This window comes from Hyla sarda, chromosome 13 (assembly GCF_029499605.1).
Source record: "Hyla sarda isolate aHylSar1 chromosome 13, aHylSar1.hap1, whole genome shotgun sequence".
Lineage (NCBI taxonomy): Eukaryota > Metazoa > Chordata > Amphibia > Anura > Hylidae > Hyla > Hyla sarda.
In genome coordinates, this window is record NC_079201.1 from 6,156,061 (window position 1) to 6,181,921 (window position 25,861).

General features: G+C 39.2%; 1 protein-coding gene and 1 long non-coding RNA gene across 2 annotated transcripts in view; one reads left to right on the top strand and one right to left on the bottom strand.

The window, feature by feature from the left end:
• Positions 1 to 25,861, bottom strand: part of LOC130297608 (uncharacterized) — a 385,502-nt gene that overhangs the window by 93,511 nt on the left and 266,130 nt on the right. The gene's annotated exons all lie outside the window — the stretch shown is intronic.
• On the top strand, positions 82 to 24,263 carry LOC130297607 (heparan sulfate glucosamine 3-O-sulfotransferase 3B1-like). Its single transcript, XM_056550269.1, has 2 exons — positions 82 to 520; positions 20,880 to 24,263. Exons 1-2 carry the CDS (start codon positions 108 to 110, stop codon positions 21,496 to 21,498), a joined length of 1,032 nt encoding a protein of 343 aa, XP_056406244.1. The 5' UTR covers positions 82 to 107; the 3' UTR covers positions 21,499 to 24,263.

Sequence of the window (25,861 nt, forward strand, 5' to 3'; positions counted from 1 at the left end):
AGGATTGTGTGCTCTCTGACTAGTGTGGATGCTGCTGGGTGCAGAGGGTAAGGATGCCTCTGAGGAAGGAGTGAGCTGCCTGCCTGGGGCTGCTGAATGATGTCCCTATGGATGCCAGCCCCGTGTCCCACCTGAGAAGAAGGCTTCTGCTGCCCATATGCACCATGCTCTTCCTCTGCCTCTATATGTTCTACTCTTGCGCCAGTTCTTGCGCCTCCTTTCCTAGCTCTAGCGCCCCAGCAGCGCCGCCCGGAGGAGTCCTGTCCCAGCTACTGCTTCGACCCGATCCCCGACCAGAACCTCCCCGACCACCGACGGCCGACGACACGGGCTCCATCATCAGCAGCTTCTACAACGGATCCGGGAGCAAGAAGCTGCCCCAAGCCATCATCATCGGGGTGAAGAAAGGGGGGACCAGGGCCCTGCTGGAGTTCCTGAGGGTGCACCCCGACATCAGGGCTGTGGGGGCTGAACCCCACTTCTTTGATAGGAACTATGACAAGGGACTGGACTGGTACAGGTGAGACCCAAATACTTCTAGATATTCTTATAGCATAGTGCACTGGGATGTGTGTATTTCTGTACATATTTATCTCATATCAATCAATTATCTGTCTATTTCATATCTATCAATCTATATCTATCTGTCTCATATGTATCTATCTATATAATATATATCTCATATCTATCTCATATGTATCTAGCTATAGAATATCTATCTATCTATATAATATATATCTCATATCTATCTCCTATGTATCTATCTATATAATATCTATCTCATATCTAACTATTTATCTCTCATATCTATCTATCTATATAATATATATCTCACATCTATCTCCTAAAAATCTATCTATATACAATCTATCTCCTATGTATCTATCTATATAATATATATATATCTCATATCTATCTCCTATGTATCTATCTATCTCCTATCTATCTCTCATATCCATCTATCTATCTAATATCTATCTAATATCTATCTCCTATTATCTATCTATCTCATATCTATCTATTTCCTATGTATCTATCTAATATTTATCTCATATCTATCTCTCATATCTATATCTCTCTCATATCTATATCTATCTCATCTGTCTCTCTCTCTATCTCATATCTATCTATCTCATATCTATCTATCTATCTCTCTATCCATCTCATATCTATCTATCTCATCTGTCTCTCTCTCTATCTCATATCTATCTATCTATATCTCATATCTATCTCTCTATTTCATATCTGTCTCCTGACATATCTATTGCCTATAGATAAAGCCACCCATAGCAATAACACAAGCTATAGGTCATTGGTCTTCAACCTGCGGACCTTCAGATGTTGCAAAACTACAACTCCCAGCATGCCCGGACAGCCAGCGGCTGTCCGGGCTTGCTGGGAGTTGTAGTTTTGCAACATCTGGAGGTCCACAGGTTGAAGACCACTGCTATAGGTCATCTTGGTCTCTGGTCCTTCAGAAAACTGCATCCAAAAATGTCAAAATATTTCTATGGGCCCAATGGGTAATCTGGTTCCAATCTAGCCCTTAATCTGTACAGTCACCTCTGTAGCTTGGACCCAGGGTGATCCCATGTAAAACACTAATCCAGCCCAGCAAAACTCTATTTTTCTTCTTCTTCTTCCTCTCTTCCCTGGTCCTTGGGGACTTCCTTTCTGGAGAACAAGCTCTTTTTCTGGGACGATAAGGGTGCAAGCAGGGGGTCTTCTTTGTACAGATTCATAATGTATAAGGGCAGAGCCATATCGCACACAGAGAGGGGTCACTTCCTCGCCGCGCTGCCCAATTATTATTGATTTGGGGGTTTACATACGGTTTTAATGGCTGAAACCACTCACAAAAAAAATGACCAAGTGCCTCCATTATCCTGGGGATGAAACGCATCTGTAACCTCAATTACAAAGCATTACATACTAGATGCATAGATAGAAAACACTGCGCTGCTTTCATCATCATCTGGACTTCTCGGGGAGGTGTAGCAGTTTAATTCCAGGAGGGAATTCTAGAGAGTCAGAAATTAAGCTACAATAAACTATTGATTTTTTTTCTGCACTTTTCCGTGGCCTTGCTCTCTCCATTCATTAGAGTGCAGCCTCCACATACATTATATATGTAGAGTGGAATTTATATATTGAACCATCCATTAACCGACAAGCACAAAAGCTCTAATTCCGCATTTACGAAATATAAAATGAAAAATAAATATAATAAAATATAAAATTTTAGTACTTTTCTAGAGTGTTAGGCGTTTATTATAGATTTTTGTAAAATGTTTTCCCTTTGCTGTTTTACAAGTAAGTTACCGATTGTTTCCGCCGTTGTATGTACACTCGGATTTTATTTCTGAAATTGTTGGGGTCCGGTTTATAAATGTTTGTGGTCGTTTTTCTGGGATAGCACAAAACATACGGCGTTACCTGCCCGAACGGCACATTGAAGTCTGCAGCGCATGTAATGTTGGATATGCAGAGCTGTAGTGATCCCTGTTGAGGACTAGAGGGTATTACATGTCCCTGAAGCTGCTGGAGATGTAAAGACTTTATTGCTTTGTCTTTTTATGACACTAGTCAAGTTATTTCCCCCGCCAGTGCAGCCAAATAAAAACTGTACAATCACCAAATCAGATTTAAAAAAAAATATTAAAATTTGAATTAAAATTACATTTTTAATTATAAGTACAAATAATTTTTTTCCCGGCTCATTCTCGATACTTTGCATACATATCTTTGATTTTTCTTTCAACGTTTGAAGCTTTTGTATTTTACACCAACACAAGGACTTGTGTCATCCCCCCCAATAATGAGCTGTCACAATGTGCAAACATCCTAATTTTTCCCCACAACATCCGCTTTTGAACTTCTATTCCTGACAGAGATCAAGTTGATAACTTTATACATGGAAGTTATGATCTGTAACATGCAAAGCAGGAGAGGTGGGAGAACATAAATATTTATTTGTTTTTTTTTTTTCTTCTTATAATGAATAGTATTGCAGTAAGTTTTTTTTTTTTTTTTCACCACCGGTTTCTCTTCTTTAATCTGTCTTCAAAAGAAAAGGAGTAAAAAAAAAAAAAAAAAATAGAGACTTGTTACGACACGGATGTGAGCATTCATTACCACACACAAAAAAATGCCTTGGGAAGATTCTTTGTCATAATAATGTTTTTGTTCTGCCCTTTGCACTCAAAATCTTTGTACTCATTCATTGAAAAACTTTTGCCCACTCCCTTTATGGGGACAAAAAAAGGCAATTTGAAAATGCAACCCTTTCATATGAATGAGAGACATTTTCTGTACGGTTGCGGAGAGATTTTTACATAAAAAAATAAAATAAAGACTGTTTAAAAATATATACAAAAAAGCTTGCATAGAGCTGCCTGGGGCACATTAATGGTAAAGAAGTGTTGGCAAAACATACTAAGACTACTAAAGAGTTACAGCTCATAATCCAAAAACAATCTTTAATTCTGTCTAGCAGGCTGACATTTTTCTCTTGTAACTCTATACATTAAATGTGGAAAAAATATGTCAGAGAAAAAAAAAAGTGAAATAAAAAATAAAAAGGAGCATTTTTTCTGGCATTCACTTTGCCTATAATGGTGTAGAATGCATAAAACTGCTTCTCTTAATGTTTATACTACTCTGGATAAGTTGTTTGAAAGTAGTAACTTTTTTGTTTTTGTTGTTATCTAATGTTTACACTTTAGACTGAAATATTTGTATGAATTGATGTTAATATTTGATCAATGTTCTGCTTGGTTACTGTGGTCCAGTAGTAAAGGGTGTGTGTTTATTGGCTTGTTTTTTTGTTATTATTATTTTTTTTGTACGCAATGTTCTGCTTGGTTACTGTGGTCCACTAAAGGGTGTGTGTTTGTTGGCTTGTTTTTTTTTATTTTTTTGCATGCATATATGAGATAGGGAGGGTTTTATCTAAGGACAAGGATATGTTTTACAGGTTGAGCGTAGAATTAATACACTTGTAACACTTTACTATGGAGGAGCTCAGTGGAGCACATGGGTATAGATGGCGGCCTTGATAAATCATACCAGGAATACAGCATTTTAACTCCCCAGCTGCCAGCATCAGCGATTCATCTGTATCATAAAGGAACTGAGTAACAAGCTGTGTTATCCGCAGGCTCAGGTGACAGGAGCCGACAGCTGCTCATCCTCCTATCAGAGCACAGCAGGAAGATCATTACTGACAGATCCTGTTATAGGTGTTTGTCACACAGATCCATATGGATAGGGGATTTGAGCTGTACTGGGAGAAGTCACTAGTCTGTAGTGGATACAGTAACTCGGCCGCCACTCCTTCCTGATCACCACATATGCCTATAGACTCATCACTATTTCAGAAGATACGAAAAGCAATGTAGATATCTGGAGACAAAATCATAGAAAGTTCTTCTGTCTGATATCAACAGGAGTCAAAGGGAGGCAAGGAACCTCAAGCTACAATCATTGTGTTCCTCTTGGCTTGATATTCAGGATCAAAGGGCTGGTTATTCCATATCTACCATTCCAAAAAAATCTCATTGCCGAAATAGGGTTATAATTGTCTCCTGGGTTACATATAATAAACAGGCGACATTCATATAGGTCGGGATATGTATATGACAGACAATGAGTAACATTGCCAATCACTCCACTGAATAATGTAAACGATTCGTTTTTGTGAATATAAAGGAACATCATGCCCCCTACTGTATAGTAGAAGGATATTGGGGAGATCTTTGTAAAAAGCCACCCAGCCTGTAGAAAATTGCCTGAGAACCTACATTAAATGAGCAAATGATTTTGATATTATTGACTCAGAGTGAAGTAAATTTTGGGATAAGGTTACAAAAAAAAAACAAGCTGTCCACTCTTGTTGCAAAGAAAACTTTACAGAAGGAAAGTCTGGGTCAGCGTTACACCATTAACAATTGATCTTAAGTTACAGTAACTGTACAAATATCGTCTTGTTACCAGTCCTTAAGAGAGGGGGAACTTCTGTACCTAGAGGATAACTAATGGGACCAATCAGAAATACTATAAGAAATTGGAATAAAGCATTTTTCAGAAAGAAACGTACAAAAGTTCTGCATACACGGGTCTGTCCGCCTCTACTCATATACCGAGTAGGTCACCATGCTGTAAAATATAATTAATAACAGGGAAATAGTTTAATGCTAATGGTTCAAGTTTCAATAAGTTGGAGCCGATTCCATGAGCAACTTAGCACTAGTACATGTGTTGGTGGTAAAGTTATGCCAGATTGATAATTTAGCCAGTGTGAATACCAAAAAAACAGTTTCCAATAAGTTGACGTAAGTAAAATCTGTTCCAATGGTCGAAAAATTTATTGAACAAGCCTGAAAAATGTTCTTGGCGTCTGTTCGTTGGCAAAAGTAACACAACCAGAGTTTAAGAAATGTCTGAGAACATCCTATGTGTGATTTCGAATGTCCAAGCAGTTATCCTGTGGGACAGTAAGTTAGAGGAATGCGCACATATGTAGGCTGTTAAGGAAGGAAATGCTGATTCAAAAGTATTGATTGGGGGGGTGAAGTTCTTGTGCAATGTGCGAATAACAACACTGATCCATGAGATCTGTAAATTGAGCGACAACTTTTCTCTATCTCATAGGCCATAGCCACCAACAAATATAGTCTGCCTACAGGAAATGACAACCATTTCATGTTCTATAGTCTTTAAGTGTTTGGGGTAATACTGCCTTCAATACAAATATTATACTCCTAACTAGAGGCCATCAGCAGGCCCTTGCTCATCTTAGTACTACTTGGGACAAGGCGGGTCCTTTTTTTTTTAGATTAGTACTTGTTCATATGGACATATTATGAAATCTGAAAGTGTAACTACAATGTATTGTATAAATAGAACAGTAGCGATACAGAAACCGGCAACAGGTGTAGTAGGTGAAGCAAATGTCTGGTCAAGAAAATACACAATTCCAACATCCATGCAAAAAGAAGTGTAGACGGTAACCTCCACGCTGGGTCCCCGGCATATCCGCCATGATACCTGTCTGACACGATTGAATCAGAACAATAAAGATATTGAAGCTAAGATCCTGGTGAGTGCCGTCTACACTTCTTTTTGCATGGATGTATAAATAGAATGTTGTTATGGTGGCAGAATACACATTCAAAACTTCTGGCAAATTCGAAAGTACATGACTATGGAATTGCCAAAAGTCCCATGCAAGTCTATGGTACTTAAAGCATGGTACTTTGCAGCGGGCTACAGAATTTTAGTCTCTAGCCACTTCAGAACATTGTGGTTGCACTTGAATTTGGGCAATACAACAATCCATAAAGTTACATAGCCATCAGTTGAGTGATCATTCGGCCAAAAGCCATTATTCCAAAACTACCTCACCATCAAGCATATTTGGCTAGGCCAAATGTAAATGTTTTTTCAAAAGGGGTATACGATATGTAATGTCTAGGGCCAGTGTACATTGTTGACAATATATGGTATCAAGGGGTACAGCTGTAAGTGTAGTCAAGTTTTTTTATTAATAATGTTGGAATTTGGTTTTCGCTTGTTGAGCACTGGTCAGACTTTTAATATAGCCACCCTGCACACTGTGTAGATACTTATGGTTATCCATACTTGTAGATAAAGGGGGTAATCAAGAGGGAAGGCCCATGAATATTAGATTGCGGGTGTCTAAAATTCCCCACTCCCTATTTAAAGGGGTTGTGATGTTCAGGTGAGTCCTGCAGCATTTTCAATAAGTACATTGGGGTTTACAGTGGCTCATACCTGCACACGTCATACTTGTCATAGTGGCTGTGTTAGGTATTACAGTAGTCAATGGGAAACAGCTACCATACCAAGCACAGCCATTAGAAAAGATCAATGTGTGCAACAACAAACCATAGTAAAACCCAATACACAGATCAATTCAGGTTTTATGTCTATATATTCAACAGGAAATAGACATATACAATGTGAAATTCGCTAGACTGACTATTGCCAAATTTTAGGTGACCTTAACCTCTTATAGGTAATTTTTGTATATAAATGAATGGTAGAAATCTGCGTGACGGACTATGACCAAATTCTAGGTGACCTCAACCTCCTTTGGGTTATAGCTGCAAATAAATATAAAACAATTTCTCAATAATATGTTATATATACAAAAAAAATTAAACTCTATTTTTAATCTTTCTTCAATCTATCACTTAATCTGGTTTACATTACCACTAAAGAATTAAACTATAATATACACAGAACCATTGTATGGAGTGTATATATGTATATCAAGCTCTGCCAATTCCATCGTTAATAAACCAAATCATTTGAATTTCAAGTTGCTATTTTCCTTACTACACAAAGGTTTGTTTTTTGGGTTTTTTTTTTTTACCTCTTTTAACATCTGTAATATTTATCTTGGATGTAGATTTTTCTTCAGTGCCAAGAACTCTTGATTCTCATTAAACAAATGACAAAAAGTCAAGTCCACTGCTAAATTTCATCTGTATAAATTAATTCCACATTTTAACATTTCTTTAAGGTTCATTAAGTTTCAAATATTTTAATCATAAGAATATTTTTTTAGTGTTATAGAAAAGTTTTATACTTTTTTTTTTCCAACTGTCCCCAGTAACCAGAAGAATCAACATTGTCTTAAAATAATAATAGAAAAGGGGAAATACTAAATCCTCCAGGATTTTATGCTCAATTTTTCATTATGTGTCAACCTGCCAAAATAATTATTTTTACATCCCGGTAGCACTAGCTGGTTGAATGTTCACAGAATATGACAGATTGCTCTTTTCGGAATATATCATCCTATGTTTATGACACCTCAGATTGTAGCTTGTAAATATATTAATATTTTATTTTTTTGTGCCTGATATTAAAAAATTAATAAACAAAATAAAAATTATATATATATATATATATATATATATATGACCCATTCATAAAATTTATCCTGCATTTTATTAACTCTCTCAATTTTTACCTTTTTTTTTTTTTTTTTACAGCATAAACAAATTGTGTATATAGTAAAAGTATTTATATAATTTTGTACATACGATGCATAAATTTCATAAGACTTATTTTCCAAAACATCCCTTAATTTTCAAACTAATTTAAAAAGTTTAAACAAAAATATTGCTCAGATGAATTATCATCCAACTTTTTGACAAGTTTGACAGTACTTTTACCTCAGTTACAAAATGTATTTGTATGAGATCATAGCTCCAAATTATTTTTAATCCCCTCTTCAACCCCCAACAAGTGCATTCAATGCTTTCTTATAACGTTTCCAAGGTCTCCACTTGAAATTCTCATACTTCCCATGACGGAAGGAAAGCCGATATATATATACACCGGTATATTACACCATGAGCCATTTATAATGCTGCAATCTGCAATCTTTTTTTAAAAAGTTTGTGTGTCTTTTTCTGTAACATCTACTGCTGTAAAGTTTTATTTAACTTTTTACTATTTTGTATATTTATGTGTTATAAACTTGCAGACTTTAGATATAAAAAAGTAAAAAAACAAAACCAAGAAATAAGAAAAAAGCTAAACTGACTTCACTGCAGGATATGTCACAGAAAAGATAAAAACTTTTAGAATATACGTTCTTATTATGGGCAGATGCATTTTACAACGTCTATGTTTTTAGTTTGTCTTTTAAAATATACACATTTATGTTAGTTGTTCCAGGGAAATCCTGAATATCACATCATCCTCATAATTTATCAATTATGATACATTATCTATGACCTCATGGGCAATGACTGACTTGTTTATACTACAACTCCTGATCTACACGGTGGCTTTAAAAAATATCAAGTTTTTTCCCCCTCTTTAAATACTTAAAACGACAGCTAAATTAAAACAAATGTCAAGCTGTCAATCTGCTGCCACTTTAATTACCAGTTACTTGTTTGCCTTTCAAATAATCTAATCTGATAATCTCTGGAGAATAATACTTTTATTTAGAACATAACAGATTCTAGTTTCTTTGTGACAGAGGGAACAATTTGTAGGTCATAGATCTTTCCAAACAAAATTATATCTAATCAGATATATTATATCCTGGGCCTATTGTGTATTTAAAACTAAATAAACTCTTTTTATGAGTTGATTAGGTAAACTTTGAAAAGAAGAAACGTAAAAAAAGGTCAACCAATTTTTTTTTCGAAATTAAAGAATTTTTTTTACTCTCTCTTTTTTGTTGCGGTGGGAGTTTTATATCAAAGATAAGCTTTGGTCCATAGACAAGGTTGAGATTTCCGCACAGATGGCATATATATAATCCATGTTCCATTGGGTGGGGCGCGTCCAAGGAAGGCATTTTACCCCATTGAGTACGAGGAAGCATATTGTCTGCCCAGATCAGATTTCTGGACACCACCCCCTCTCATTCCCTCACCTGTTGTGTCGTTGAACTGTCCAGATAGTCTGGCACATTTGTGAGCGGTGCACGGAAGGTGGCTTTGATATTTCAACGCTTGTGACCATGATCTCCACATTGGAATCAGGCGAAGATCACACCCGTCATAAAAATGTTTCATTCATTCAGTCATCGAACAAAGTCACACAGTCCTAACTGCACAGGCCGATCATATCTCGGGAACATTTGTTGTTTGAGTCAGGCTCACTTTGAGGTCTACATGACACCCTAGCCTAGGCCTCTATCATTTTATTTTAATATACCATAACATATCCATATCTCAGGAAGCCCCCCCCCCCACCTCAATTCATCATTATTGCATTAAAACACAACATGCTTTATTCATCTATCTCGCAATGATATCTGTTCTTTCCTTTGCATCTTCCAAGAGTGACAACAGGCTTCCATTCCAACTCACACAAGGGGTGTCAGTTGGCTTTCCTGCACTCCTGAATGACAGATTTTCGATATATCCTCTGTTATTGTATCACTACATGTAGATTTGTAACTTTTGATTCTGGAACCACACCCCAGTGTGAGAGCTGTAATGGCAGTCCTATTGGTTGTGACCAAGAATCCCAACAGTTAAATGGGCACTGTCACTTTAAAAAAAAGGAGGCGTTTAAAAAAATGTTGTGGAGGCGTGTCAAAAGTTTTGATCGGTTAGGGTCCGAGTGCGAAGAACCAGGTCGATCGCTAGAATGAGCCGAGAGAAGAGCACATTCTTTCCCGCCCTGTGCCACGTTTCAGAGACAAACTGATGGGATTGTCCTGGTCACCAACAAATAGAGTGGGGAGAAAAGTGCTCAACTGCTCATTCTAGCCATCAGTTGGGGTCTGAACACTCAAACCCCAACTGATCAAAACTTTTGACATGTCTCTAGGTATACGTTAAATATAACTATTAATTTACCAAGAGTGACTAATTTTAACCTTTTTTATTTTTTCTGTTTTAGATGGAAATATATGCTCTGAACCCTGTACACACTACATCATTAGGCTTGCACTGTCCAGATGACAGCTAATATATATTTAGCTGGTGGCTACTGTTTTAGGTTGGCGTGTATACATTGTGATCATAGGAAACCCGAATGTGTTACCCAGTGATACAGTGGGGGTTAATGGAAATGGTGACCCCTAGTGTCTATATTTTCCTTACGGTGACCATTGTTGGTCCAACGTCGCCCTACTGAGCCAAGCGAATGTTAAACAGATTACAGGTCCTATTATTTCAGACCTTATAATTAAAGGGTTGTGCCTGGTACCCGATGCAGGAGCGGATAACAATCTGTACTGTGATTAGAGGGCAAAGGCTACTCCGGAGGACATAATTACACCGACTTTGAAGGATTACTCCAAAAGGTGCATAGTGGCATTATTCTAATGGAGTACAGATCACTTTGCAGAGCAGTCCAAATAGCTACAGGCTGTTACTACCGACTGATTTGATGTTTTCAGCTGTTTCAGCCATACTTGTGAATTTGAAGAATTCCCCAGTGTAGTGTTATAAGGAGGTAAATATGTTGGGGACCATCGTATCTGGTGCGTGTTGGAGATTTAAAGATTACAAGTACAAGCGTGTGAACCATTTTATCGTGAATTAGTTCAGTTAATAGGAGAAATTTAAATTTTACCAATTTGCGTTCTAGTCCTCAAATATTCATTCAGGAAACATTTGTTTCAACTAATTTTTTTATTATTATTTATTATTTTTTTCAACTCATTTTTATATAAAAAAACAAACAAACTGTTGGATTGTTTATTTTTTTGAGCGGATGTGCATTCGGACTCTAATAATATACTCCCATGGTCTCCCTCCCTTGGTTTCAAACCCATGTGCAGTTTATAGCCCTGGGAAGGGATGTGTTTTTGAAAACATTTCTTTCCCCAAATTCCTGCACTTTTTTTTTCAGGGCATCATTGAATACATTTACAGTATGTGCATCCCCTTGTGTCCATAAAACAGCTGGTCAGCAATGATTTAACATGTTTACGTAGCCAACTCCGTATCAGATGCACGGTTTTGTCATGCATTGGGGGGTTTACAAATTCTCTTTTCACCTAGTCATGACCATAAGGTCCAGCAATACTGTGTACTCTCTAAATAGATTTAAAAAAAAGGACTTAAAGGCATTACACTTACCAACAGCTATCACTAGGACTTTTCCTGCATGCGGTGAATTGCTGACACATACGCAGAAAATAAAAATAAACTAAATAATTAGTTAAACCGCCTGTAATTTAGGGACGCTCTACCCCCCCCCCCCCCCCCCCATCCAAACAAAATCAGAGGGGAGCTGCTTGACAAGTCTGTATTTTGTGTGTCTGAAGCCTGATCTCTATAGGAAAGTGGGAAACGTACACACAGCCTTTTATTATATGCCAGACTTGTAATTAGCCATGAGCGTTACCCATGGAGCCTGGCACCAGCCACCATCCCCCTATTAAGCAGCGTTGTATAAGCATCTCAGGAAGCAGGGTTGATGTTGCCTGTTTTCTACAACATTTAACATTTTTTTCGATGTCCTAACTTTTGTGGGTTTAAAAATTAAACTGTGATGATTTTTGACTTTTCCTTTTGAATTTTTATTTGTTCTATTTTCAATTTCCATACATTTATACTACACATTCTTGTGCTGTCAAAATCTCTTTTACTGCCATGTCTTCTAAATGACATGTTTATAATTGTCTATTCCCATGTTCTTGTCTATATTCTCCATTTTTCCCCCAATTTTTGCAGTATCGGCCAAGCATCTAATTCAGTGTTTCTCAACCAGTGAGCCTCCTGCTGTTGCAAAACTACAACTCCCAGCATCCCCGGACAGCCTTTGGCTGTCCGGGAATGCTGGGAATTGTAGTTTTGCAACAGCTGGAGGCAAACTGGTAGGCAAACACTTATCTAATGTGTATGCGGGCCTTCTAATTTGCCACCGATGGCCGTGTAGGATGGGGCTCGTTGGATTTCTGGCAGCGGCTTCCTACACCTATCTCCACTCTAAATACATGCACACTTGGCTGAGCTGAGCAAGCAAGTATATGCGATAGCTATTGATCAAATGACCATTCTAATGACACCTAGCCAAGCTTTAGTACCATCTATTGAATTTATGGAACGGTCTACCTCAGGAACTGGTCACAGCAGGAACAATTAACAGCTTTAAAACAGGGTTAGATACATTCCTGGAACAAAATAACATTAATGCTTATGCTGAATTATAAAACTACATCCCTTCTTCTTATCTCCTTACACCCTTCACTTCAATTCCCTGGTTGGACTTGATGGACGTATGTCTTTTTTCAACCATACTAACTATGTAACTATTCTATGTATATGGATTGATTATGTTTGCCATCAAGAATCCCTCGCCCAACAATAATCCAATTATATCCATTGCCCAAATCCTAATTCTGTATTTATAATCAGAGAAAACTGCTCTGTAGTCAACCCAGTTTCGACTTTTCAAAACTACATTAACCGGCAATGATGGACAAGCAGGAAACCAATAGCGACCACAGATGTAGCATTGTTTCAATCACAATATTTCTCTTTTTGATGGAGAACAGTAATGATTTGGCTTCATGGGGATTTTACAAGCATGATGAACGCGCGATCAATTCCTCTAATGGTTTAACATTTGTATCTAATTGAGACGGTTATCGCTCTGACCGCTTTTTAAGGTTTCGCATCTCTACGAAACCATAAAAAGCCAATGAGGAACATCAAAGAATGTGGCTCCTGCTACAGTGAAACTAAAGGAGGATGTATTTGTCAGTATAAAGTGTCCGTAGAGAACTAAAATGAAGCCGTAGGGGGTGACAGCATGGTTTAGGTTCATCCAATCCTGTTTGGGCTTTTTTTTTTTTTGGAAGGGCACAATGACTCAAAGAGACATCACAGGGGGGTAGAGGGAGTGACGGTCTTAAAAAAAAAAAAAAAAAAAAAAAAGGAAAAGAATGGAAGGATGAATGGTTTTCAATGACGGTTGCAGAGGTTAATTGTGTAGGGGAGCATGCAGCGTAGAAAGCTGAAATGGGGGCCATCCCCTGACATAGCCTGGATAAGTAATGGAGGTGAATGGGGAGGTGGGGAATGATTGGTTATACCCTGTGTGAATACAACTAGCAACAGTTGAAAAAACATATCTGTGGGGGACAGGAATCTCCTGCTGCCCTGCAGAATAAAACGTGCTTCATGCCCACAGGATCTAACATGTCGGCCTTTTATGTAGTCTAAAAGACTCTGCATATGGGAATCGGTCGGGCTGTATTGTTCTGTGCTGCTCATGCTGCTTCCTCCAAGGACTTTGTATTTCTGTAAAAGTAAGTGACTGACCCATATAGCTCAGTGTAGAGAAACCGGCAAATTGTCGTCTGTACATAACATAATGGTGAATACTTAAATATTTGACTGCAGCCTTTATGTATTGTTTTGATTCTTAGTTGCTATATAACCCATTCGTAGCTTATGATCATCCCTCTGCTTACATGATGGGGTGATAGTGTATTGCCTAGATTTTTTTTGTTGGATTGATTAAAGCTGTGTTTTGCAAGCAGGGTGCCTCCAGCTGTTGAAAACTACAACCCCCAGCATGCCCCAGACAACCGTTGGCAACTGATAGAGCCACTCTCTTTGGGAAACACTGGATTAGAGCCAGATAAAAAAAAATAAAAAAATTTCCAATCTGTTTCTATTTTATGACAGGAGCTGTCCCATTCACATTAAAGGGGTTCTCCGGTGCTTAGACATCTTATCCCCTATACAAAGGATAGGGGATAAGATGCCTGATCGCGGGAGTCCCGCCGCTGGGGACCCCCGTGATCTTGCACGCTGCACCCCGTTTGTAATCAGTCCCCGGAGCGTGTTCACTCCGGGTCTGATTACCGGCGACCACAGGGCCGACGGCGTGTGACGTCACGCTCTGCCCCTCAATGCAAGCCTACGGGAGGGGGAGTGATAGCTGTCACGCCCCCTCCCATAGACTTGCATTGAGGGGCGGAGCATGAGGTCACACGGGGGCGGAGGCGTGACGTCACATGCCGCCGACCCCGTGATCAACAGTAATCAGACCCGGAGCGAACACGCTCCGGGGACTGATTAGAAACGGGGTGCCGTGTGCAAGATCACGGGGGTCCCCAGCGGCCGGACTCCCGCGATCAGGCATCTTATCCCCCTAAGATGTCAAAGCACCGGAGAACCCCTTTAATGGGAAAAGTTACTGGCTGTACACTGCGATCCTTACCCTTTCCACAGGGGAGGGGGATGCTAAATTCTGAACATCATCTATTGTCTTCTCTATCTACTTGTGTCACCTTTCACTGTAATGCTTTACTGATCACTTCCCAGCAGCCTCCTTTTTATCACAGACAGAATTTAGGCCAAGATTTATACTGTGTGAGCAACCAATCACAGCTCAGCTAATGAGCTCTGGTAAAGTGAAAGCTGAGCTGTGATTGGTTGCTGTGGGAAAGTCACTCCATTTTTTCTCTTACACAGTTTGATGAATCTGGGACTTAGTTTTAGGCCTACTTGCCAGAGTATGAAATTGCTTTCACGATTATTTTAAAATATAGATAGTAAAATAGAAAATTTGGAATAACATCACAAAAAAATTCTTAAAAATATGTTTAACATAAAAACGTGATTTAAACAGTAGGTCATTTTCGATAAAATCATTTTACCATAAAATCGACACATTCTCGAAGTCCTTGTGTTCAATATAACTGGAAGTTTATAGGCACCATTTAAAATCTATTTTAGATTTAAGAAAACCTGTAGAGAAGAAAAGATGACCAGTTGCCCATAGCAACCAATCAGATCACTTCTTTTATTCTTAAAGGAGTAGTCCAGTGGTGATTCAGTGGTGAGCAACTTATCCCCTATCCTAAGGATAGGGGATAAGTTGCAGATCGCAGGGGGTCCGACCGCTGGGGCCCCCTGCGATCTCCTGTACGGAGCCCCGACAGCCCGCGGGAAGGGGGCGTGTCGACCTCCGCACGAGGCGGCGGCCGACACGCCCCCTCAATACAACTCTATGGCAGAGCCGAAGCGCTGCCTTCGGCAATCTCCGGCTCTGCCATTGAGATGTATTGAGGGGGCGTGTCGGCCGCCGCCTCGTGCGGGGGTCGACACCCGCTATCTCGGCGGAGAGCCGGGGCCCCGTACAGAGAGATCACAGGGGGCCCCAGCGGTCGGACCCCCCGCGATCTCAAACTTATCCCCTATCCTTAGGATAGGGGATAAGTTTTTCACCACTGGACTACCCCTTTAACAAGACCTCTGAAAAATTAAATAAGCAATCTGATTGGTTGCTATGGGCAACTGGTCAACTCTTCCTCTGCACAGCTTTTGATAAATGTCCCCCATATTTGGGTCTTTGGGTATGTGTGTGTGTATGTATATATATATATATATATATATATATATATATATATATATATATACATATACATATATATTGCATATTTGTTGCAGAAGTTTCCACAGCTGAAAATCTGCATATCTGAATGAGGTTGTTTCTGCTACATGTGCATAGATTTCTGCAAGCCCCATTCAGTTGCAGAAAATTCTGCAACAAATCTGCTCTGTGTGACTATACCCTAAGGCATTTTGCTAATTTTATTGCACATTAACTTCAATGAGAATTCTATCGTCCCATTCACACAGCCGACATTCCGCAGCGGAAATTCCGGATTACGCAAAATTATAACACGTCTTTAAATTTTGCAAAATTGGAACTAGAATTTTTGTGGAAAGCACAGAGATTCTGGTGGAATTCTGCTCAAATTCGGCAAAACTGTGAAAAATCTGCAGTCTGCCTTTTTGAGTGGAATTTGAGCTGAATAGCAGAAATTCTGGCATGTTAACATAGCCTAACAATGATGATGACCCGAGCAGGGGTGTAACTATATGGAGTGCAGAGCCTAGTAGTCACACCCAGGCACTGGGGATTGACCCAGGCCCATAGGTTTCTCTTTAGCTGCTTTTGCTTTATATGGATGTCTGTACAGCTTACATAATGTGACGCTGTATATTTAGGAAGATGAAGACTCCAGTCTGGAGTCTAATTTAGAGTCGATTCTCTACTCTGGCCAAGAGAGGGAGCTCCTCTTGGCCAGACCTTCTATTACCTTTATATGCCCCAATAGGACATACATTAAGGGAATGTCTACATCAAAATACCCCTTGAAATCTCCATTTTCATCATCAGTGAGCTTAACAGGACATGAAGCCATGTTTCCTAACATGATCTATTGCTATAAGGAGAATTTAACTCATATTGGTGGTCTCTTGGGGCCACATATCAAAACATCAGATTCCACCAAACTAGTCAAGTTAAAAACAGAATCTATAGGGGTTTTATGGACTATAGGAATGTGATTCCATGTCTGACCCAGGAATCCCCCCACCGCTGGACGTGTCAATAAATCGTCGGTATCAGAGAGGTGACTCACACCTTGCTTTGTTCTCTATTATTGTCTATTGGCTTTGTTATCTCTGAGGAGGGAAGGGCCGACCGTGTTTTTGTCTCAGCTATATCCCCTACTTTTGGTTATCGAGTGTCAGACACATTATGATTGAGCAGGCTCTCTCGGTGAATTAGTGAGGTAATACAAACACAGCGGGACATCTGGAGTAATTAGCCTGATGGATGAAGATCTTCAAGGGTTTGCACATGATTCTGTTTTTTCCCATTGTTCTTCGTCAGATAATGCGAAATGTCCTACCAATAGAATGGTCATGGGAGTTAAAAAAAAAATGAATGTCATCTATAAAGCATCACTTTATAAAGGGGTATTCCAGGAATTTTTTTAATTTGACTATGCTACAGGGGCTGCAAAGTTAGTGTACTTCGTAATATAGTGTCTGTACCTGTGTGTGATGGTTTTCTCACAATTCTTCTGTGATTTTCACCCCAATATTTATTTTTAACAGCATACAAAATGACTGTTGTTTCAGATTTTTCCCAGGTTGCAATGTGGCCGGGAGCTGACTCACTAGTCAGCTGATGACAGGGAGCCTGTCTGCTTCAATGGGTGGAGAGATCGCTTGGTGGGAGAGAGATCAGTCTGCAACTAATGCAACAGCTGTAGGCACCCTGATTGAAAACCACAGGTCTTTTGAATGGATGCAGCTCACTTATGTTTCAATGGGTGGGGTGGCTGATGTGTGGGAGGGAGGAAAATGGAATTATGGGATTGGTAGGCAAAAGAGAAAACTCAAACAGGAAATACCAGTTCACAAAAAGCTAGTCACAGTGTTATGGTAATCGCACAACATAGCCATTTAGCCAAAAGACAAGCGCATATCCTTCCTAAGCTTACTGTCTGGCAGGTACGTACTAAATGGTGGAAAATCCCTTTAAGAGATGTCCAGGCAGTTGTGTTTTTGCTTCTTTTCCTTTTTAAATTTTTATTTTAACAAAAAATTAATAATATATTTATATATATATATATATATATATATATATATATGGTCCGAACAAGGAAGCGGCACTCCAAGGTACAAAAAAATTTGTGGCTTTATTCGCCCATCAAGTAAATGCTTGATGGGTGAATAAAGCCACTCATTTTTTTGTACCTTGGAGTGCCTCTTCCTTGTTTGGACTATGCTGATGGAGGGTTTTGGAGTTTGAACACGTTGAAGCTGAGCACCCAGCCAGGACTTAAAGTCCTTTTTTACAGTGCTGGCTCTCTCCCCCCTTTTTTTTGTGATATATATATATATATATTTAAAAAATTGTGAATCTAAAGGGTTCTCTGGTGGAAAACTTTTTTTTTTTTTTATCAACTGGTGCCAGAAAGTTAAACAGATTTGTAAATTACTTCTATTAAAAAATCTTAATCCTTCCAGTACTTATTAGCTGCTGAATACTACAAAGGGAATTATTTTCTTTATGGAACACAGAGCTCTCTTCTGACATCATGACCACAGTGCTCTCTGCTGACATCTCTGTGGTTAAAGGGGTACTCCGGTGGAAAACTTTTTATTTATTTATTTTTAAATCAACTGGTGCCAGAAAGTTAAACAGATTTGTAAATTACTTCTATTAAAAAATCTTAATCCTTCCAGTACTTATTAGCTGCTGAATACTACAAAGGAAATTATTTTCTTTATGGAACACAGAGCTCTCTTCTGACATCATGACCACAGTGCTCTCTGCTGACATCTCTGTCCATTTTAAGAACTGTCCAGAGTAGGAGAAAATCCCCATAGAAAACAAATGTCAACAGAGAGCACTGTGTTCCAAAAAGAAAAGAATTTCCTCTGTAGTATTCAGCAGCTAATAAGTACTGGAAGGATTAAGATTTTTTAATTGAAGTAATTTACAAATCTGTTTAACTTTCTGGCACCAGTTGATTTAAAAAAAAAAAAAAAAAAAAGAAAAAAAGTTTTCCACCGGAATACCCCTTTAACCACTAAATTATAGAATTTTTACAATAATTTCAGGGCTAAATAGGTAAAATATTTCATGGGTCCCAGTAAGTGGAAAAGAGGAAAACATTTTTCCATGGGGGGGGGAGTATATGCATAAATGTCTAAAGATTTACATTTTTAATCCAACTTTGGCCACACTCTCAAGTCAACTGTAACTGAAACATATGTGTGTCTTGTAGTGGATTTGATCACTAACGCTGGCCATACACTTCAGATATTGGTTGGCTGAACGCTCATATCTCTTGGGACACTCCAAAAACTTGCACACGCAGCTCAAAGCATGCATGCATTCTGAATAGATGGGAGTAAGCCACTGCCAGACACTGCTGTACAAAGGATACAAAAAGGGTGGCCGTGTTGAAATCTCTTCCAACAGCTGCCTTAAAAGAAAAGGTGGAAGACCCCCACAAACATTAGACTATCAGCCAGTTCTACCAACATTATGGCCAACTGTAGTTTCATTGTACCATGAATGAAGAACCCTTCTCATGTCAAAATGAACCAAAAGCATTTCTAGAAATATCTCCTTCTCAGCCTTGTTTATATATCCAGACAGATCAATAGTTTAATGCTCACTTGCCTTCAATCTTTATGAGTACAACAGGTGAACTGTGAAAATCTCAATTTCTTCAATCTACCCGCCGAGAATGAAATTTTGGAATCCTTAACAATTCTATCATACTGTCTCCTTACAAACCATAGACGTTAGTGCGCAATCATCTTCTAAGCTGCTATTTTAGCCTAATTTAAACGCCAGGCGGCGGCGGGTTAATGCCAGTGTTTGCAAACAAATTAAATGGAGGCCCAGCAATCTGTAGAGAGTTTACAGTAATTTGAGGCAATTTAGCAATCTGCTGTATGCGGTGCTGACGGCTGTTATCCAAAGGAAGATGTGTAAAAAGGATGTAATTGGACAAAGAAATGGCTTCATTTTTTGCTTCTCAAGGAGATGGTGGATCATTAAGGATGCTGGGGTTGTCATTGCTCCCACTTTATTATAGCACTAAGAGATTCCGTACTATTTAATCACACAGTTAATGGGATAGCAATATATAAAGTGGAATTTAGTGTGACTTAGATGATAGCAGATAACGGTGTATAAGATACTAGAGCATAATACAGGTGCTGTTATACGTTTTCTTAATGTTTTGTAATGGATACAGGCATAAAAACCTGAAATGTTTTCCTATTTCACATAAAATAAGCTAATTTCGCCCCAAGTAAAGGCATCCTTCTTTCTTCTGGGCTAGTCATCCATTATGTACATCTGAAATAAGTTGGGAAAACCATCCTTTTGGTCAGCAATGGGTGGCAGTAGACATTACATATATTTCAACATGTTTTACACAACAAGTGGTCAAGCAGGCAAACATTGTGCACCCATACCTACACGGTGCAGATTTCCTATTTAATCCACATACAACAATATAAGGCATAAGCCACATTAAGTCTTTTGATTAATATATCTAGTGGACGTTGGGCTGCATTGGTAATACTATTGTCCCAGGCCACAAAATGGCTGCTCCCCTGGTATACCACCAGCTAGGACCCTAATGAGACAACTATAATGTACATCCAGGTTGCACAACATCTCCTTCCCTCTTTCTGATCCCCTGACTTATTTAGGAGAGAAGCAGCAGCCACAATCCATTTCCCCCCACCTTGCAGTTAATTAGCAAAGTGGGTCAATCCATCTTGAAGGCGCACAAATAACTCAGCTTGGTGTTAGCTCAAGACGCCTAACAAGATGCCATTTGTCAAAGAGCTGTGGCTTTCAGACATTACCCTTCAAGTGAGTGCTAAATTATACCAAGAAAAGTGTCTCAGTAAAATGTAATCACTGTACTCATCACCGATACTAGGAATGAAATTAAACGGCGGCAAAGTAAATTATAACAACTTTATAAAGGCAGATGTACCGTACAAAACAATAACATATTGTAAGATCTTATAATGGTCTGGTGTGATGCTAATGTTTCCCCTTTTCTCTTCTAGGGAGTTGATGCCGAGGACACTTGACGGTCAGATCACCATGGAAAAGACTCCGAGCTACTTTGTGACCAAGGAGGCTCCAGCCCGAATCGCTGCCATGTCGAAGGACGCTAAGCTGATAGTGGTGGTGAGGGACCCAGTAACTCGCGTCATATCGGACTACACCCAGACATTGTCCAAGAGGCCAGACATCCCCACCTTTGAGAGTTTGACATTCAAAAACAGGACTACAGGTCTTATCGACATCTCATGGAGTGCCATCCAGATTGGTATCTATGCCAAGCACTTGGAGAACTGGCTCCAGTATTTCCCTATGAGTCAGATCCTCTTTGTGAGCGGTGAGAGACTGATCACGGATCCCGCAGGAGAACTGGGACGTGTCCAGGATTTCCTGGGACTTAAACGAATCATCACGGACAAACATTTTTATTTTAACAAGACTAAGGGTTTCCCATGCTTGAAAAAAGCAGAAGGTAGCAGTAAACCCCATTGTCTGGGGAAAACTAAGGGCAGGACTCACCCCAACATAGACCCAGAAGTTGTCCAGAGATTGCGAGAGTTCTACAGGCCATTCAATATGAAGTTCTACCAAATGACTGGCCATAACTTTGGTTGGGACTGAACTCAGCCGGAGTAGTAGACTTATGTGAAGTAAACACACATTCTGTGTGTTTGTATAAATGTACAGAGATCTATTTTATTATAATTTATTTGTAATTCCTAAGCAATTAATTCACTAAGCTGCCTAACCTCGTGGTTCCTTGATTGCCCATAGTATTAACATTCCCTCACACCATGACCCTCAAAGAGACGGAAAATCTATGTCTTGCACAGGTGACCTGCAGGCAAATTCATGGTTTCGAAAGAAAAAGGGTTTTTCATCTCCATCTTGCATATCCGCAAATGGTGCTCCTTATGCAGTCGTATATCTCTTGAGAAAAATGAAAGCACAATGATGTTACCTTGGTGTTTGTTATGTTTACGGGTATTGAAAATTTTTTCAGCCGCAAGCTTGCTGGGTTCTTGTTTTTCGTTATGCTTCTCAATACTTGGGCATTGATCATTACTGTACTTGACAAGGTGGTAGAAGGCAGAGGCAGAAGTTTCTTGGTGGAATGCAAAGTGAATAACTCTAATATCATAGTGCCATATTCAGTATAATCACATAAACATCTATTCAGACTTTTGGTGCTGTCAACTACAATAACACAACAGGGTCCATCCGACTGGCACCATTTTCACAATTTGTGGGTTGTTTCAGATGAGCATCTAATTCTACCATGGCCTGGAGGTGTGGAAAGCAATATGGGTTAATTATGTATGTTTATAATTCAGTGTTTACGAGAACACATGACAGATCCCAAAGTATTCAGCAAGACTTGCATTGCATTGTCAGTCACTAGTGGTGAATGGGTAATCTAGCCGATGAAAGTCTTTATGTCTTCCATATTCTCTATGCATGATTTTATTATTATATTTTTTTTTTTTACATTTGCTTACCTTTTAAACACCACAATCCTTGCTGGATACACCATAACATAATGGGATTTATTTATGACAAAATCCAAGTAAGATATGAAGTCTTCTTTGCACTATTATGACATTTTTTTACCATAATAACAGGATATTTGTCACATTGCAGTATTTCCTATTACCATTTCAAGCTATGATAATGTAGTGATATCTCCAAAAACATCACGCTTAATCCTTTTCCATCAGAATGTTCTTGTTTTTTTTAAGCTCTATAGACATTAGTTCAACATAGGTCAAAAAGGCCAATTTTAGTTAATTTCCCGATTGTTGGCCATTGACTTGTTCACATTGTTTTATGCAACTGACAACAATGTAATTTTTTTTTGTAACCCAATAGTTACTAGGGTGTCTTTACCACTCCTTGGTAATTTTGATCTTTGCAGGGTGAAAATCTTGCACGCGCTCCATTCATTGCCTACAGACAAGGAATGGAGCGCATGCTGATCAGCTGATCCATTTAGTGTGGAGAGTCGGGACTAGAGTCGTTCTAGAGATCAATAGGGGTCGTAGAGGTCGGACTCCCCATGATCAGACATCTATATCTTAATCTTATGTATAGGGGTTACTTTTTTAGGGCCCTTAATCTTGGCCATGCACATGAGAGAGTTGAAGAACCGTTAAGCCGACAGCTGTCTCTCCTAATCCTCCCATACAGGTACACACACCTTGGTCAAGCTTACATTGGTTCTGAATGGGAAGAGGAGAGAAAGCGAACGCCAGACTCCTCTACTGATGCTTATCTGGCTAAGAATAAAAGTATTGGGCAATTGTAATTCAGCTTGCCCAGTTCTTCTTCTCCACCAACACCAGCCATAGAGACAGAGCCAGGAGGCCACTGTACATAGATGGCCAACTGGTCCTGCCAAAATTAGTGGGTTCAGCTAACATATATCTAATGTGTGTGGCCATATAGAAAAGGAGCTACTCCACCTAACTAAATGTTCAGTAAATGCATAAGTGTAATAAGAGAGGCCCATACTGTTGTTTTGCAGTCATATTTCATACAGGAATTAAACCCAAGGATGCTAGAGTTACCCAGTAATGCTGCCAGAAGCTGCTTCCCCATGAGTACCTTGCACATGAGAATGTTGGGGTCAGTCGGCTGTTACTGTGTAATTTTTATTTTATTTTTTTGTACCAGGAACACCGCCGAAAAAAATTACCAAGAGCAAATATTTACACTGCTGCTAAGAAAAAAAAACTAAAAAAGTAATAACTATGCAGAGATCTGTAGAAGTATTTAAATGAAAAATAGAAATACTATGTTATTTTTCCTCTGTCGGATGCCTCCATGACACCAGACAAACATGAGGCCTACTTAATAAGATTATGCGCTTTGTTGTACGCCTTGGTTACCATGGAGCTGAGGTCTAGTCCTCCTTTGGTTTTGTACTTAAAGTACTGCTTAACCGTCACCCTGGACGAGGGCTCCGTGGTTAGAATTCGCACATATGACGTAGTGGTTGAGTTTTATTCAGCCGTTATCTATTTTATTTGTTTTCATTTTTTTTTGTTTGTTTTCGCTCTGTAACCTGTTACTTTAGAAATAGCAAATTTATATAAATATCTATATAAATATATATAAGTAAATATATATGAAAAAGGAAAATACAAAGGACATTACAAAATGAAAAAGTGTACATTGTAAATCAAGTATTTTGTGATATGTACAATACAAAAATTAATTTTACACGGACAAAAAAATGTTTTTTTTTAATAAAAAAAAGAAAAAGAATATTGCATTCTGAAAAATTCATACTATGTCTTTGTATGAGCAAATAAAACTATATTTTACCAAGATAAAGAGAATTGTATCACCTGTTAATTTTTATACTTGCTGTAAGTGTCCCGCAAAAAGCTGCATTGTAGAAATTAGACGGTATGTAGTTTAAAGTCTTTTTTTTAAGAGTTCAATTTGCCCGTGTGGTCCTGCTTTGTTATTGTGTTTAACTTAATTTAACTCACCAGCAGCGGGGTACTGGACTCACAAAAAGTTACAAATTTATATTTCAAATATGAGCTGATTAATAAGGCAGGCTGAGATGGTGTAAAGCCAAACTCCCTAAAAGTACTTGCTTTTCTTCTTCTTCTTTATTTAAGGGGGAGCCCGGGGAACTGAACCTTTCAGACAATTATACCCTATCTGATCGCCGGGGTCGTGCGATCTCCAATACAGGGCACCGGCTATTTACCCATCCTTGGCATGCTCTCGTCCCCACCTTTCTGAATGAGCACAAGCAACGGCCTGTTGCTAATCACAGGTTGAGATGGGAGAATGCTGTGGGCGGTGGTTGGCTTAGATTGTGAGCCCTAATGGGGACAGGGATCTATTTGAGTGTACAGCACTGCGGAATCTGTGTGTGCTATATAGTTATTATTATTGGCTGAGGGGCCCATCACTTGTTCTCGTCAGGGAAAGTGGGGGCCGGAGCACGCTGAGGATGGGTAAGATGCCTGGGCCCCATACAGGAGATTGCAGGGGGATTCCAGCAGTCAAACCCCCTACGATCAGACACTTATGCACTATCCCATAGATAGGGAATAAGTGTCTGATAAGTTCAGTTCCCTGATAAGTTATTTTCCCAATAAAACTGAACTAGTAATCAGATTTATCATAACAAATATGAAATTTAGAAAATATCTTTACACGTTTTCTTTTCAAATTCTGCTTGCTCTTTTAATGTGAGAGTGGAGAGATGTTTATGGTGGTTCTTCTGCCCGTGAAATTGGATTATACTGTCAAGGTGTGTGGGATAATCACTGAAATGCACTAAAGTCTCTCCAGACGGAGACAATAAATATTTTGTCTGTTTTTCAACCTTATGTGGCAGTCACGAGAAAAATACTGACAAGCTAAATCATGTCATAAAAGTCTTTTGAAGCACATCTGGAAACTATGTTAATTATGATGATTATTTTCTGAAGGAATCTCAGGGAACTGATATTGACTTTTTTGTTTTGAATCACGCTTAAGGGTATGATCAGGAATTTTGATCAGGAATTCTATTCGGAGATTCCATCTGGCAGCTGCCACCGAAACCCCTTTGGCAGTAGAACCGCGCGGATCTGCGCCGTCACCACTGATGGCAATGCAGTCCATGTGCACTCCCTCCGAAAGAATGAGCATGTTCATTCTTATGGTGGATCAATTTCAACGGAAGAATTCTAAGACCCATTCACACGTCACGCCACGCCCCCTCCATTCATGTCTATGGGAGGGGTTGTGACGGCTGTCACGCCCCCTCCCATAGACATGGATGGAGGGGGCGTGACATCACGTCCCCAGTCCCTGAAACCCGGAGGTATACGAAACTAGAGACGCAGTCCCCGCATAGAGTGCATCAGATGTTTTTTCCCGGAATACCCCTTTAAGGTGCACACAGCAGAACGTGAACATACCTTGAGGACCCATGGCCATGGGATCACAACAAATGGTCAGTTTTACACTAATT

Excerpts from the sequence above, each read along its gene's own strand:
- LOC130297607 (XM_056550269.1), top strand. The coding sequence starts at position 108 with ATGGATGCCAGCCCCGTGTCCCACCTGAGAAGAAGGCTTCTGCTGCCC. Across the intron at positions 521-20,879 it reads AAGGGACTGGACTGGTACAG|GGAGTTGATGCCGAGGACAC; the intron begins GTGAGACCCAAA and ends TTTCTCTTCTAG.